This window comes from Mesoplodon bidens (assembly GCF_964165515.1).
Source record: "Mesoplodon bidens genome assembly, chromosome: 15".
NCBI classification, from domain to species: domain Eukaryota; kingdom Metazoa; phylum Chordata; class Mammalia; order Artiodactyla; family Ziphiidae; genus Mesoplodon; species Mesoplodon bidens.
The window spans coordinates 1,480,546-1,497,052 of record NC_138171.1 but is presented as its reverse complement, the minus strand read 5'-3'; the positions used below and the strand labels follow the sequence as shown (position 1 = coordinate 1,497,052).

The following is a 16,507-nucleotide window of genomic DNA, read 5'->3' as shown; positions in this document are numbered from 1 at the left end:
TTTCAAACTCTAAACGTGGCTCCAAGTGGTTCTGGTGTAGCTCTCCAGGGGTAGCCCTCCTTAGCTGAGGATCCTAGCTGAAGAGTCAGGCAGAGCCTGGCGGAGCAGGTCAGGGCAGGAGAAAGGCCCCACCTGGGCTCCCCTGAGCTAAGAACTAAACATGCAAAAAAATAGATAAATGAATAAGTAAACAGCATCATGGACCGATGCGAAGGGCTGGCTTTCGAGAACAGGAGGAGCTGCTCTGTGGACAGGCCATCGTGCAGGGGGAAACCCCCAGTGGGTGGCAAAGTCAGTTTAGTGGCTCCGGACTAACGGCCAGAGAGCCAAGCACAGCATCCATGTGAGCCTCAAGGAAGGCGGGCAAGCGTCGGACATGACACCGTTGTACAAATATATGGATTCGGTGAAACCAGCAGGGCTGGATAGCAAAACCAGATAGAGAATAGAGACATTACAGGAAAATAAAACTACAAAGCAATATTGGACACGAACAGATAGGCAGACATTCTTAACAAAAGCTTAGCAAATTGAATCCAACAAGATTTCTTAAAAAGAATAACTCATCGTAACCAAGTGGTGTTTGTTTATTCCAGGGATGCAAGTTTTGTTTACATTTGAAAATCAACCAATGTAAATTACTATATTCATAGAGCAAAGTGAAAACCCATATGATTACCTCAAAAATGCAAAAAAAAAAAAAAAAGTGGCTGGCAAATCTAACATCCGTTCCCAATAAAAATTCAGCAAACCAAGCATGGAGGGCAAGTTCCTCAACGTGATAAAGGGCGTACATGAAATTACCACCACACTTCACATCATACTTAAATGGCAAAAGACGGAATGTTTTCCCTCTCGATGAGGAAAAAGGAAAGATACCCACTGTCGCCACTTCTGTTCAGCATTGTGCTGGAGGGTCTACTCGGCGTGACAGGGCAAGAGAAAGAAGAGCATGCAGGTGGGAAGATGAGAAGTGGAACTGTCTACTTTCTCCCTAGACAGCACGATGCCCTGGGGAGAAACTCCTACAGAACCTACACAAAAGCCAGTGGGTTCAGCAAGGTCGGAGAACATAACAACATCCTAATACCAGTCACGTTCCTATACCCTAGCGGTGGACATGCAGACCCTGCAGTTAAAGTACAGTAGCACCTACGATCACTCAAGCGCACACCGAGGTGTGAGTGTAACAGAATGCGTATAGGACATGCATGTTGAATAGCATACAGGGTGCTTTCACTGCCCTAAAAATCCCCTGTGCTCTGCCTACCCATCCCCCTGCCCCTTTGCCCCCTGGCAGCTGCCGATCCTCTTACTGTCTCCATAGTTCTGCCTTCTCCAGAGTGTCATAGGGGTGGCATCATGCGGCCTTTTCTGCTTGGCTTCTTTCACTTAGTTAAATGCATTTCAGGTTCCTCTGTGTCTTTTCATGGTTTGATAGCTGATTTCAGTTAGTGCTGAATCATATTCCATTGTCTGCGTGGGACACCGTTTATTTATCCGTCACCTGCTGAAGGACATCTTGGTTGCTTCCAAGTTTCGGCAACTATGAATACAGCTGCTGTAAACATCCGTGTGCAGGCTTCTGTGTGGCCGTGAGTTTTCAGCTCCTTTGGGTAGGTACCAAGGAGTGTGCTCCTGGAGCGTATGGTAAGCGGATGCTTAGTTTTGTAAGAAGTAATCAAACCGTCTTCCAAAGTGGCTGCACCATTCTGAATTCCCACTGGCGTGAACGAGAGCTCCTGTCATTCCACATCCTCAGCCCCATCTGGTGTTGTCAGCGTTGTATGCTTTGGGCAGTCTACGAGATGTGCTTGACGGCCTTTTGAAGACTCAGTTACTGTGCCAGCTAGGTGGCAACCCCACGCGGGTCAGGGCGGGGGCGACGTCTCCCGGGACACGGTCTGGGCTCCGCAACCAGTGGTGCTCTCGCTCCAGGATTGCTGGATCTGGAATCAAGGGGTGCGAATGGGGTGGCCCCTCTCCCTATTACCTCTCCTGATGCCCCGCAGAATCTGTGCTTCCTGTTCTGTGACTCTCGGTTCTAGAGGGCTCAGTCCCAAGGGGAAGAGAGCTTCCTCGCGGGGACGCAGTGCGGCTTCCTGGGGCCGTCGGTGGAGGCTGTGGCCTGGCCACTTGGGACTCTTCAGGCCCAAAGCAGGGGTGGCAGGGCCCGACTGTCCAGGGTGAGGAGCCGGAGAACCAGGTCCTCTTCGTCCTCTAAGCCGGTGGACAGCCACAGCGATGCCCTCGGGCCCGACGGCTGAGGCTCAGACCCGGCACCAGCAAAGGTCTGGGTCACCCACCAGGCCACAAACCCCCAGCAGCTGCTCGGGGGCCCAGGGAGCATGGACGGGGTCATGGAGGAGGGTCGTTGTCGGTACCAGCGCCAGCGCCGCGGCTGCCACCGGGAGTGAGGGCTGTGACCGCCGCGCCGCGTCCTGCTTCTGACGCAAACGTGCCTGCGTGTTTACCCACCGCCCGCTTTTGTTTTCTCCTCCTTGCTCGTCCCTTGCTCGTAGGATGTGACGGGAATGGCCGGCCTTATTCCCATGGTCTGCAGGACCGGGCAGCCTGCCCAGAAGTGACGGGAGGTCCGGTCCCCTCTCCTGGGGGAGGGGACAGTGGCGATGGGGGCGTCGTGTTGGGTGGGAGGTGAGTTTGTGCCGGTCTTCCTTTGGGAATTTGGCTCAAAGGGCGGCTGTAAGTAAGGCATGGAGGCGCGCGGGGGGCCGAGATGATGGGCGGGGGGCGGCTAGCCGGGCCCCTTTTCTTAGAAGCCCCTCTGCTGCGTGTTCGCAGTTGAGGGCATCAGCAGAGACAGTCCTGCACGAGATCTGGAGACCAGAAGGGAAGCAACAGCCGCACCAATATTTCAACTCGGAGGGTCGATCTGGGGTCACACGTGTGGCAGTCGCCTTGTTGGGGGTGGTGTCCCCACTGGCCACGCCGCCTCCCGGGATCCGCTCAGCCTCCCTCGGGCCAGGTGTGCCTCTAACCTGTATGACAAAGAGTGCCAGCTTCTCAAGCCGGCTGTCCGCACCGTCCAGGCTGGAGGTAGAGAGAAACACGTGAGAGGGGCTAGTCCATCCTCGTGGGGCCCGACCTGGCCTCACCTCGCCCTCCACACCCTCCCCTCTGCCCGTCCTTCCCGTCCAGCTCTGGCCGCAGCAGCTCCCACAGCCGGGGCTAAGCCTGCAGACCAAGCCCTGATGCGTCCCCCAATCCCTGTCTCCCTCTTCTCTCCCTCCCTCTCCTCTTCTCTCTGTCTCTCTCTGACCCAGATAACGAAGAGACGGTGAAACCCATGGCACCGGCATCTGTAAACCATTTGCTGCGCATCTTGTTATTGCTGTGATTTGTGAGTTTTGTTCGCTCCTTAAGTAGTAAAAGAATCGGAGAAAACTTTGTTAGAGATGTGATTTCAATCAGTGGCTTAGGAGAATTCGATTAAATACCTTTGTGACCGATTTCTAAATATTTGGAAAAATTGTTCAGTATTTAATTTGGTGTTTAAGTGTTTGATATTGTGTTTATTGTTTAATAGATTTATAGGACTGAGAAATAGGACATTGAACAAAATACGAGTTTCCTTCTGCTTGCTCGAAAGTTCCTCAGCTATTAAAGTATTGGTTAATCACACACACACACGCACATGCACACGCACGCACAGAAGGAAAGACAAACCAAAGGAAAGTTTAAGGCAACTGCTTTTGAAGTTCCAAGGAAATTAACGTGAGTTTGAGCTCGCGGGGTCAAGAGATGAACACTCCAGTGACGAGGGGCAGGGCAGCAGGAGTCAGAGGCCAGCAGGGGCAGGGAAGGGCCGAGTCTTCAGTTAAAACTGCAAAATCACAACACAGTAAAAGCAGCAAGTGGTGGACCCCGTGCTGGAGAGAATCGGGTCCGAATGCTCAGCAGGGTGGAGGGATTCCAGGACTGGCCTAGAAAAAGACACGATGCAGCAGGACGCCAGAGCCAGGGATGCACAGGGCCGTCCTGACGGGGGTGATGGCGTGGCTGAGAAAAGCAGCGGCAGAGGGACCTGAGGCTGCTGCCCGGGGCTCCTCTCCCTTCCTCTGCCCTCCTCCTCCCTCCCCACTCCTCGTTTTCTAAACAAAAGGAAAGCGTTCCTTTACTACTTGATTACACGGGTGGGGATCTTTTCTGAAAACCGAGAACGCGCCACCACAGATGAAAGGATGCACATCGTCCAGGGAGAGAAGCGTGACCGTGGCCGGTTCGCCTTCCAGACTTGAGCTGCTTTCTTTTCGTTCCTGACACGTGTGTGCGTGTGTGCCAGTGTGTGCGTATGTGTGTGCGTATCCGTGTGCATGTGTGTGCGCGGGAGCTGGGGCTTATCCCTGGGAGCTGCCAGCCCAGCACTTGGTCTCCCTGTGCGTCTGGGTGTTGCTCACGGTCAAAGTCACAAGTGCAAACAGCTGTGCCTGCAGCGCTGCCATCGGACAGCATGCCCCCGTCCCCCAGATGCCTCCCTCGTGCTGCCCCTTAGAGGCTCCCCACCCCACCCTGTCTGCAACCTGCCCCCTCCAGCATGTCCCTCAGGGGGTCCTGCGGCCAGTGGCCTTGGTCTGGGGCCTCTCTCACTGGATGCACTTCCCTCCTCCCCGTGGCTGGGCCACGATCCACCCCCGTGTTGACTGAAGGGCACCTGGGTGGTTTCCTGGTGTAGGCAACTGTGAATAAATCACTCTAAGTACTTGGGTTCTCATCCCCTTGGGGTGACATTGCCCTCACTGATGATGCGTGCTTTGGGGTGAATGTCTAGCCGGGGGTGGCCAGCTTGTGTGGAATTTAATGACAAGTTACTGATTGGAAACCCGCAGCTCTTCTCCAGGGAGGTGCCACCTTCCCTCCCCGCCACCCCGCATCCTCGCCAGCACTTGCTACAGTCAGTTTTCTGACCCTTTACGTAAAGGGACACCCTGGGGTGGTGTCCACAGTGGCTGAATTCCTCTTCTTTTTCTCTGGCAGACCCTGATACCCTGATTTGCTGCCTTGCAGCCAGAGGTGGCCGTGTGCCAACCTGGCCAATGAGGTCAAACCAGACATTTAAAAGGGGAACAGAGGCTCTGTCGTTCCTGCTGGCTTCCTCCTGTAACAGTGAGGTGATGACGTGGTGGCTGCAGGGGCAGCCTTCTTGCAAACATGAGGACAAGCGTCATGAGCTGAGGTTGGCAGAGCATGGGGGACCCTCAGTGACATTGCAAGCCGCTCCAGCCACCAGGGCTGCCTGCCCCACCCTCGTGTGAAGCTCGAAGATGGAAAAAGTCTCTGTGCTTCCTTGGTGACCCCCCACCTGAACACCAGCAACATGGGTACAGGAAAAGTGGGCCGGAAACACCATTAAGAACAGTTGTCTCCAGATGGCGGCATTTGGGAGATCTTGATCTTCTTGGTACACCTCTTTCATATCCCACATTCTGGGAACACACAGGACCCCACAAATCTCCAGGGAGCCCACATTCTCTGGAAAGTAGAAGTTAGAAACTTTTGAACAACGTGAAAAATGTAAATGATGTTTTTAATATAAATATATTTATATATTTTTATTTTTGGCCGCGTTGGGTCTTCGTTGCTGCGTGCGGGCTTTCTCTAGTTGCGGCGAGCGGGGGCTACTCTTCGTTGCGGTGCGCAGGCTTCTCATTGCAGTGGCTTCTCTTGTTGTGGAGCATGGGCTCTAGGGCTCTAGAGCGCAGGCTCAGTAGTTGTGGCTCGCGGGTTTCGTTGCTCCACGGCACGTGGGATCTTCCTGGACCAGGGCTCGAACCCGTATTCCCTGAATTGGCAGGTGGATTCTTTTTTTTTTTTTTTTTTGTGGTTCGTGGGCCTCTCACTGCTGTGGCCTCTCCCGTTGTGGGGCACAGGTTCCGGATGCGCAGGCTTAGCGGCCATGGCTCACGGGCCCAGCCGCTCTGCGGCATGTGGGATCCTCCCGGACCAGGGCACGAACCTGTGTCCCCTGCATCGGCAGGCGGACTCTCAACCACTACGCCACCAGGGAAGCCCTGCAGGCGGATTCTTAACCACTGAACCACCAGGGAAGTCCTAAATGATGCTTTTGATGAATACTTGATGCCTTTGGGAACTGCCCAGATTATAAGAAGTGAAGAAAAGATACAAGAATGTATAGAATCCCAATTTTGTAAAAGAAAAATAGAGGGAAAAAAAGATTAAGGGAAAAGATACAGGTGGCTGCCCGTGGTGACCGCTGGGTGGGAAGTGTGGGTGGTGTTGGAGGGCCTCCCCTTTCCTAAATATCTGGTGGGAAGCAGGCGTCAGAGCCATCCCAAGACAGGAGCTCCCATCCCCACCCTGAGGGGCCTCCCCAGCCCTTGCTCAGGCCCCTTCAAGGGCACAGCCAGTTGGTCCCCGTCGCCGTGCCCTCACCCTGCTGTCTCCCTGGCCCTGGACCTGCTGATGCGGCGGTGGGGAGGGTCCGGCCCCTGGGGTGTGATCCTCCCTTGGAGGCTGCTTTCAGCCTCCGCGACGGTTGCCTCTGCGGAGCTGGATGGGATACGGGGCCCTGCCAGGCACCGCGGCCCTCGAGGCCTCCAGCGGGAGGGAGTCCTCATGCCAGGTTTCCGGAGAGCCAAGCGCTGCACGGCGCACCTGCTTGCGTGTGAGTGACTTTGGCTAAACGGGGTCCCGGGTTGGAGCCGTCAGGGCTGGTCCTGGAGGAGAGCAGGGGTAGCCGGCAGCGTGAGGACAGAGCTGCGGGCGCCGCGGGAGGATATTCTGTGGAGCAGATAAAGCAGGGCTGGGGGAGGATGCAGACGTCCCAGCTGTACTCAAGGGACGGAGGATTTTAAAACTTGGGCATATTTTCCCCGACGTTTTGGGAAAACTGCTTGGACAGCAGCCTGCAGGCCGGAGGGACTCACGCATTTTGGAGCCGGGCACAGTGCCCAGCCCTGCTCGGCGTCTATCCTGCAGGATTCGGGATTTCCTCTTTGGCAGGACCTCGCCGTAGGGCGGTCTTCCCCGAGGTCAGCCTAGCGCGGTGGGTTCTCCGTAGACGAGTGGCCACCCTCCTGGCCTCGCCTGGCCCGACGCCTTTCTGAGACGGCAGTGATGGCGGCATCCCCTCGCGGGACCCCCGCTTTGCGGCACTCGCCCCTGGTTTGTCATGCGCTCAGACGGGAAACCAGACAATAAGTTACTGACTCTCCAGCCCCCAGGGGTAGAGCCTGTCCTGCCCGAGGGATGTTTTCTGGCTGTCTGGGCTCACGGCGGGCGATGGGTGCACAAACTTGCTGAGAAGCTAAATGCTGGCACAAGGGCCACCAGGTTGGGGCCAGTCACTGGTGGCCCTGAAGTTCAAGGGCAAGGCCCACACCTTTGTCTTCTCCTCCCAGCAGCAGCCACTTCCCTGACCTGAAGGCACCGCATCTGCTGGTCCAGCCCCTGCCCCTTATTCCACCCAGCAAGGCGCCTGGGCCACGAGCTCCGCCTCACCACACGCTCGTGACCAGCCTGGTGCTCCTTTTAAGGCCCGAGTCAGCGGCCGGGACTTTTGGGTGCCTGCCGACCCTGCCGGTACCTTTGTCGACCGCCTGCCCCACCCCCACCTGGCCCCACGTCTCTGTCATCCCCTGACCGTGCGCTTCTCCGTCCTTCCCTTGGTGGCCTCGAGCTTCCTGCTCGACATCGGGTCCTGTGCTGGAACCATCCCGGGAACGGGGTGCATCCGGCAGGGGTCTTCAGGCCAAAGGGCACTGCTGCCCACACCACGCCGACTGCCAAGAAGCGGGAGCTGAGGCATCCCTCTCCAGACCCGACTTTCCAACGCGATGCCACACGAGACAGAAAATCTTCTGTAGATGTTTATTCTACTTCAAGTAACAAAGCTATGAAGTTCCATGTTTTAATGTACAGTGATATAATACTTTGCAATATAAAATACAATTTACAGAAATTTCTATCAAGTAAACCTAAAGAAACACACTCGATTTTTTACATTGGTTGTATTTAAATTAGAAAAATTTTGTTTTACACGTAAAAAAACCTTCACATCTCGTTAGATGTTGGAACTCGTCGCCACTTTAACGTAACCTACTGACAGGGTCTCTAACACCAATCACTCCAAATTGCTAAGTTCTCGATGTTCTCATAACTTAAACGTTTGTGCTAGAAAGTGAAAAATCTGTAGTGATGTACAGTGGAACAGACTCCAAAGAACAAATGAAATTCTCTAATTTTATATTTGCAAAAGTAAGTTTATGAAAATATAAAAAAATTATCAAAGTTTCTTTGTACAGTCAAATAAATTAGCAAGTTTTTTTCTCTCTTTTGCACTTCAGAAGTACTTGGAAAATATACATGACGAGAAGCGGTATACTGTGTCTCACAGTGAAAAAGCTTTCTAGTTTGCAGTTCTTAAGCTAGTATCACTATTTTCATCTCAGGCTTTACACAAATATTGTTCCATTTCAATGACAAACGTTGAGATTTGTCACCTGACAAGTACCACAGTGCGGAGCAGCTCGTGCACGTTTCCCGGGACAGAGAACGAACCGAACCGCTCAGATGGTAAAGTTCAACTAACAAAACGTTCCTGATTATCCAAATCAAAGAAACCTACTCCCTCCACCCGCCCTGCCTTTTAAAGTACACTTAACTGCTTTCTTTTCTCACTTTCTTTAGGCTGGTAAAATTTAAACCTTTTAAAATAAATTGTTATTTAAAATTCCACAATTTCTATTCAGATGTTGCTTTTAATCATGTTTGGGGGTGGGGGGAACATGTAAGGCGATACCTAAACACTGAGCAAAACCAAGAAATGTGTTTTTGTTTCCTGGTTGAAATTTGTAATTCAAATTTCTTCATGACAAGAGAAAGATGCACCTGTAAGTCTGGTGTTTCTCAACATTCCAGAGACGAGCTGACACAGCCATGCACAGAAACACGCGGCCGCCTGCCCCGAACCCTGTGAAGTCAGCTTCTGGAAACAGGTATCACAGATGAGATGTCAGGAAAGGTATGGCTCTGAGGTCCACTAAACTCCCTTAAAATTTACAATAGTCAAGTTATTAGAAAAGATAACTTTATAATCTGAAAAAGCAATATGCTTTTGTAGGTACTTTCCCATTTCAGTACATTAAATGGAAATGTTAAAGAGTTCTTAGTTTTTATTTAAAAAGCGTCAGAATTGTAAAGGTGTGAAATTTTGTAAGAAACCATCACACACAAAACTACAGCAATTTCTCAAGTCCAGAAGGTTCTGTCCTGTGCCTCAGCTCCCAGCTCTTTCCAAGACCACCTGCTTAGCACGTGAGCGCGGCTTCACGGGAGGCCCTAGGTCTGGGCGGCGGGGGCGGTGGCCCGCGGGGCCTCAGCCTTGGGGTCCCGGGGTCGCTCCGGGCTCCGACTGCGGTCCCTGCGGCGCTCCCGCTCGCGGGCCTTGTCGCGGTCGCGGTCCCTGCTGCGGGACCTCTCCCGGTCACGTCTGCGGTCGCGGTCGCGGTTGCGGCTCCGCTCTCGGGCCCGGTCCCACTCGCGCCCCTTGTCCCTGCCCGCATTGCGCTCGCGGCCCCGGTCCCACTCGCGGCCAGTGTCCTTGTCGCGGTGTCGGTCCCACTCGCGGCCTCGGTCCCAGTCCCGCTCGCGGCTCCAGGTCCGGCCGCGTTCCCGCTCCCAGGGCTTCCCACGCTCCCGCTCGCGCCGCCGGTCCTCGAGGGCCCGACCCGGGCGGCTGTCAGGCGGCGGGGCCTCGGGCTCCTCTGGGGCCTTGTCCCGGGGCCGCCCCTCGAAGCCTGGTCCTCTGTACTCGTGGCCCCTGCCCTCGCGGAATTCGGCCTCGGGGCCTGGGGCTGGCGCGGCGGGTGGCGCGGGCGGGTGGCTGGGCAGCTCCAGCAACGGCCGGGGCGCCGGCTTGGGTCCGGGGGTGGCCGGGCCCTGGAAGTGGAAGCGTGGAGGCGCCGACTCGCTCTTCTCGGGGAAGGGAGTGCCCCCCCGGGGCCCCCCAAAGGGCAAGGGCGCCGGTGCCCTCTGGCCGGTGAACCTGGGTGGCGAGTGGACCCTCTGCTCTTCGAACTGCTGAGGCTGCATCGCCCTGGGTCCCGGCACGAATCCAGGACCTTGGCCCCGGGGGCCTTCAAACTGCCCAGGGTGCGGCCCCCTCGGGCCCACAAAGTGGCCCGCGGGGGGGCCTCTCTGACCTCCGAACTGAGAGGGAGGAGGGCCACCTCGGGGTCCTTTAAACTGCGACAGCAGAGGCCTCCTCTGGCCCCCGAACTGGAAAGGCGTGGCACCCCTGTTTCCCAGGAACGGGGCCTGCTCGGGCCCCTCGCACTGGCCAGGGGGGCCCGAGGCCTCACCGTACGGGGCCTCCGGGAACTCCCTCTTCTCCCCGTGGGGGTCCTTGCGGTCTTCAAATGGAGGCGGCCCTGCTCCCCTGGGCCCGCCCAGGTGGGAGGGGGATGGGCCCCTCCCGTCCCCGTAGGGAGGTGGCCCGTGTGGCCCTGAGAACAAGGAAGGGATCGGCCCCTTTTGGGGCCCGAATCTGGCTGGTGGAGGCCCCCCTCTCGGCCCGTCGCTATTAGAATTCTCTTCTGAGAACGGAGGGACTGGCCCCCGTGGGCCTGTGAAATTGGGGCCGTGAAGGCCCGACATCCCGAAAGCGCGCGGTGCAGGCTCCCGCTGGCCTTGGACCTGGAGCAGCGGCCCCCCTTTCTGTGCTGCGGTGGGGAACGCGCCGGCCCCCTCACCTGGCCTGGGCTGTGGCTCTCTGTCTCCTTCGGTTTCAGCTGCCAGGGAGTCACTTTTTTCGGGAAACTGAGCATTTCTCTGATCCTCGTACTGGCAAGAGCCCAGAGGTTTCTCCTGAGAGGTGTACACTGGACCCGAGAAAGGATCCCTTCCTCCGGGAGGGTGGAAGGTCTGGCCCTCGTGCTGCGAAGGGAAGAGGGCCTGGAAGGAGGCGCCCGGCGGCGTGGGCAGCAGCACCTTCCGGGCAGGCCTGGCCGTGCCGTCCCCGCCGGCCGCGCCCTCAGGCCCCGGGCTTTCCGTGGGCTCGCGCAGGGGGCCGTCCTGCTTGGCCGGCAGTGGGGCCTCTTCGCCCGGAGCCCACGGTGGAGGGACTGCCTCTGGCTCCTCCGGGGCTGGCAGTGGCCCCAGGCCGGCAGCGGCCCCTCCGGGCGCTTCTCTGGCCGGCGGGGGCCTCGGGGCGGCCTCGCTCTCGCTGCCCTCCGTGGCCAGCCGCCGGGCCTGCCGCGGGTCCCGGCTCAGCCGCGCCTCGGCGCTCGGGCCCGGGGCCTGGCTGCCAGCGGGGGGCGCGGCCGGCTTGGCCGCGGCCTGCGGCTCCTGTGGCAGAAGCGCGGCCTTGGGCGGCGGCGACATGAGCGCGTCCGACACGGAGAAGTGGGCCATGGAGGCCCCGACGGCCGCCCTCTGCTGCCTGAGCGCCTCCTCCTGCTCCTCCACCTGCCTCTGCTGCTCCTCGATCTGCTTGGTGAGCTCCTCTATCATCTGCTGCTGCTCGGCCAGGGAGGGCGCCGGCAGGCCAGGCCCGCCGTGCGCGTCCGCACACATTCTGGTGGGTAGGTCGTCGACGGTCACTTTGGCTTCTTCTAGGATCGTCTCGTCCTCCGGGTCATAGGCCACCTCCTCCCGCTCAGCTGCCTCCGCGGCCTTGTCCGCGTCCTGGCGTCTCCCGCGGTCTCCGAGCTGAGTGTCCAAGGCTCTCTCAGGACCGTACTCTTCCTCGGGATCATACGGCCTGTCGTCTTCCTCCTCCTCCAGAGGTCTGTCTTTTGAGAACTGACCAAACTGCTGGACAATTGGGTCCAGCAGAGGCGCCGCCGGCAGCCCGCCGCCAGCTTTGGCTCTTGAGTCCTGGTGGGGGGCCGGGGCCGACTCGGCAGGCTCTTTGGTGGGGGGGTCAAATGCCTTCTTCTTCCCAAAGAGAGTCTGCAGGATATGTTCTAGGGGCGAAGCTGTTTTTGAAGAAGAGGCAGTGACAGAGGAAGCGGCCACCGCAACCGTCACTGACGCGGGTGACGCCGTGACAGTGTTCGTGGCTCCTGGCTTGAGCGACGACAGTATCTGTAACATGGAAGACGAGGCCGGCGCACCTGGTGCTTCTGGAGGAGGGGGTGGGGGTGGGGGAGACCCCGGGGGTGTGGTGCTGACAGCCGTGTCCCCTGGGCACAGCGGGTACTTGGGGGGCTTCTTCTCAGGGAGCAGGGCTGCTGGCACCCTGGGGTGGACGGGATCCATTTCTTCTTGTGTCTGAATACGGGGCCGCTTCTCCTCTGTCTTGTCTAATTCGCCAGCATTTGAAGGCCGCTTTATTTTTTGGCAGATTACTAACCCCAGGATTATGTTTGGACGCGGTGACTCAAGACCTAAAAAGCAAAACAGTTGTGCAAGTTTTAGAATCGAATTGTACCTTTTGTCCTTCAGGGGTCAACTCTGGGCGCGAAGGGCGGCGGCGGGGGTGGGGGGTGGGGGTGGGGGGCGGGTGGCTTCCAGAGGGAGGAGGAGGAGATTCTGTGGCAAAACAGAACCAAGTGTTTGCAGACCGGCTGCATAAGACGCAGACTGCTCCGCACACCTGCCCAGCCTGACGGGCCCACAAACCACAAAACCAAGGGCCCCATGCACACGTGCATTCGCCCAGTGCTAAAATTATTACAGATTTTCAATTATACACAACGCTAGGGTAGAGGCGCGCTGGGGGAGGTGGGGAAGGCCAGCACGCACACACTCCAGGCCGTTCACCTACTGGGAATGAAGCCTGCATGTACTAGGATGTTTTCTAAACAAACTCTTAGCTGTGTTCCTTTATCTGCCTCTTGCTACAAATCAGGAAGGCAGCACCCCCTTTCGACTTTAACTTATGAGCTGCAATATGTAAATTAAGCTATTCATACTAAAATTAAAGGTTCAATTAAGGACCAGTTCTACAACTCAGTTATAATGATCAACAAAATTACACTGATCGATATAGCACACGCCATTCGATAAGTTCATGAGTCACTGGTGTCAAAATTACAATTGATGGGAAAAGTGATGCTGACCAAAATGCCTAAAACAAATGTTCTTGCAGGTTTAGAAAGACATTCAATGACCAGTAACTTCTCAAAAGCTACCGAACGCTCAGGTCTCTGTCAACACAGGATGTGCGGCTTAAAGCCCAAAGGTGTTCAGGACAGGGGCAACAAAGGACAGACCACGTGGAGAACACGCTGGGAATTTCAGAACATTGCACAGTTCTTAAAAAATAATTATTTCTTAACAAATTCTTGGTCCACACATTCTGGACTGTGGTGTACTGGACCAGGGATGCTACTGTTTCTGTACGGCCCCTCCACCCTCACAGTAATAACAAACCCGGAATACCAACAGGGGAACAGAGAAGCCCAAGTCACAGATCAGTAAGTTAGGGAGAAACGATAAACACAGGACCACAATTTTGCTTCAACAGCATACTTAAAATTAATCAAATCGTATAAACTCAATTTACACGTAAATCACTATTGTGTAAAAGACATTCATGCTATATTTTTGTTGACTCACTAAAAAAGAAAATCAGCACTGTTTTTCCTATTCTTTCTGTGATTTTAAGTTGATCACAGATCAAATAGCTGTCTCTGGACACCCACTGTGTAGTTCTGAGCGCCTGTCACCCTTCCTAAATTCCAACAGAGATGGGTTGACATGCCGAGCACGAGGGTGGCGGATGTCCCGTCCCACCCCCGAGGAGGAGGAAGACCTGGCATGCCAGAGTGGGCTGGGCTGGCCCAGCATCCGCATGGATCGGCGAGGTACTCCTGGCCCCCCTCCCCACTGTGCTCAGCGCCTCGTTTCACAGGCTGACATTCAAGGGCTGAGGTGCCCATGAAGACACCCACTCATGATAAGAGGAATGGCTTTCAGAATGTCCTCTGCCTGCCCTTCTAATGACAGTGGTGACTCAGGGGAAGGAGGAGCTGGGCAAAGGAGGGCGTGGAGACAGGAAGGCCAGGCCCACTGCACTGAGCATGGCATCCAGATGGTTCTGCTCAGATGTGGAAGATATTCTATCAAGTTCGCTTTCTAATCAAAATGAATTATTTTAACTTAAAATAGTAAATCTCTCACTCACTGTAACAGCCACTTACTGAATAATTTACAGCTCACTAATATCCAGTCTGGGGCACAGTCAATAGCTCAACTGGCTCTCGTGGCCCTTTCTGGACCGACTGTCACCGACACTGCCCCAGAGCTGGCAGAACAGGTCCCCAGCCGAGCCACAAGCTGGAGCGCTGGCCAGCCCGGGGAGCAGAAGCAGCAGAGGAATGTGCTCGGCCCACGTGGGCGGGGGCGGGGAGGGCTGGAGAGCCCTGGCCGGGGGCGTCCTCTCAGCAGCCCAGGGCCCACGACTGTCCTCATTGTCCTCAATGCAGATGGGCTATGCTACCTCTGAAGAGCTAAACCTCTAAGGTGCCAACACCAGGGCTTGCAGCATGAATCGCGTTTCAGGTCAAAGACGCTGTGTGTGGAGGCTAAGTCACTGCGTTAAATCCAGGGAGATGGGGTCCTGTCCTCGGGAGGTGTGCCAGCCCTACAACTTGCAGCAGCTTTATATGCTTCCTAACAAAAATGACATACCCCAGACTTGGCAAAATTCTCTAGACTCTACCCTTTGTGGTCACAGGCATCACAGGTGAGGTTAGGATTAAATTACTTAACATTTACATTTGTTTCAAAAACAGTAAACTCCCTGCAGACCAGCATCTAACTAAGCAGCTAGTATTTTTAAATGCTTTCAGCCCTCAACTACTTCATCTACACACACCCGCAAGCGATCTAATAAAGCTCCAGAGTTGGAGGAGTGTTAGTTTTGCATTTCCCCACTAATCTTCCCCAGGATTTTACATTTAAATTGGGCTGTGTTTGAAGCAGTCAAATCTTATCTGCTTCACCTGTGCATGTTATGGCTGCATGGAGACTTGAAATGTAACTAGCACCGTGGAGATGACTTACTCGTGGAAGAATATGATCCACTGTGCTACCGGGGCCTCGGCAGTGACCGTTAGGGAGGTGAGGGCACGTCTGGCTCCACCCCGCTCCGCGCCCTCATGACAGGCGCCTGGCAAGGGCACGCTGGACACAGTCAAAGGGCTACTACCACGGGGGCGGTGGCAGGGGCAGCTTTCCCCCGAAGGCCCCATTTCCTGCCTGGGGCCCCTGTGGGCGCGCCCACTGTTGAGTGTGACCCCTGGAGAGGAAAGGGCGCCCCGAGAAGGCGCAGCAGCAGTGAGCACGCTGGCTGCGTGCAGAGACAGGGCTCCCGCCGGGGGCCCGGGGCGCCCCCCCGGCTCCGCACAGGGCCTCTGTCCCATGGCTACAAGCGGGTGCTTACTTACCGACCTCCCTTTGAGGGTAGTGGTGAGGCTTATGACTCATCAGGTAGATGAGAACTAGGTGGGAGGCCACTGAACTATCATTTCCAGACAAGGGGTACTGGTCAGACTGAGCACCGGGGTGTCGGCACCCCTGCCCGACCCCCTCCAAATTGCAGGAGCAAACGTGTCCACGATGTCCCGTGTGGATGAAACAAGCCTTCTTAGCTGCATCTAGGTCCCCGAGTCTTCACGGTGAAAGGGTCAGCCCCAGACCACCCGTACAGAGAGAGAAGTGGACAAACCCAGGGACGAGGGACAGCTGAAAAGGTGTGTGTGGATTTCCTGAGCCAAGACCCAAACCACAATCTGTGTGTCCAGGTGTGTCAGCAACAGGGCCGCGGGGGAAGCAGCCCCCATGCACCTTGGACGTGGCACAGCAGGGGACGAGGTTTAGTTTTAATTAATAAACCAGCTGAAAGCTGCCCAACTATCAAATGAGGCTTTTACCCCTAAATCTACCTGGCATGCTCCACTATTCAGTATTTACAGTGAACACCTTCTTATGGTCTGAGTCCGACGAGACAAAACGTCCACACCTGCGGGAACAGAAACTGCTGGAGTTAGCAGCAACCGTCCTCAAAGAGGACTTGGGCAGAGACCCAGCAAATACAGGGAGAAGCAGCTGCCCGCCCGCCACACTCAGCTCCCATGCAGACTTCGCCCGCTCCCACTCTTGGGTCCCTAAGACCTGTGCAAAGCCAGGGCTCCACGTCCCAGTGAGGAGAGCGTCATCCATCCGTCCGCCCGCCCGTGTCCAGGCGCCCCCAGCGCAGCACCGCCGCCCGCGCAGCCGGAAGCACACTGGCGTCGGCTGAGGCAAAGCAAGGTGGAGACAGTCCTCCGTCACAGTGCATCTGGATGGGCACCAAGAGCTACCAAACGGTTCAAATTCAGACAAACAATGACCAGTTTCCATGAAATATTTTTATTGATTTCAAAGGAGAGAGAAGCACTTTCCATTCAGCACGATTTTGCCTTTGATACAACATCTGTACACAGCTACGCAGGCAGACACGCAGAAACTGAAGACGTGCTTTTACCTGACAATATTGCAAGTCACGGAAACGGTCTGCTAATTTAGGAAGCAGTTAAGA

The 16,507-nt window shown here is 55.8% G+C and overlaps 1 protein-coding gene across 2 annotated transcripts in view; it reads right to left on the bottom strand.

The window, feature by feature from the left end:
- Nucleotides 1-7,834: 7,834 nt before the first annotated feature.
- The window catches only part of DIDO1 (death inducer-obliterator 1), a 51,171-nt gene continuing 42,498 nt past the window's right edge, over nt 7,835-16,507 (bottom strand). For both annotated transcript variants that reach the window (XM_081255195.1, XM_081255194.1), the window contains exon 17: nt 7,835-12,368. In XM_081255195.1, the coding sequence (XP_081111321.1) occupies nt 9,319-12,368 (3,050 nt within the window). In that variant the 3' untranslated portion in view covers nt 7,835-9,318. The remainder of the gene's footprint in view (nt 12,369-16,507) is intronic.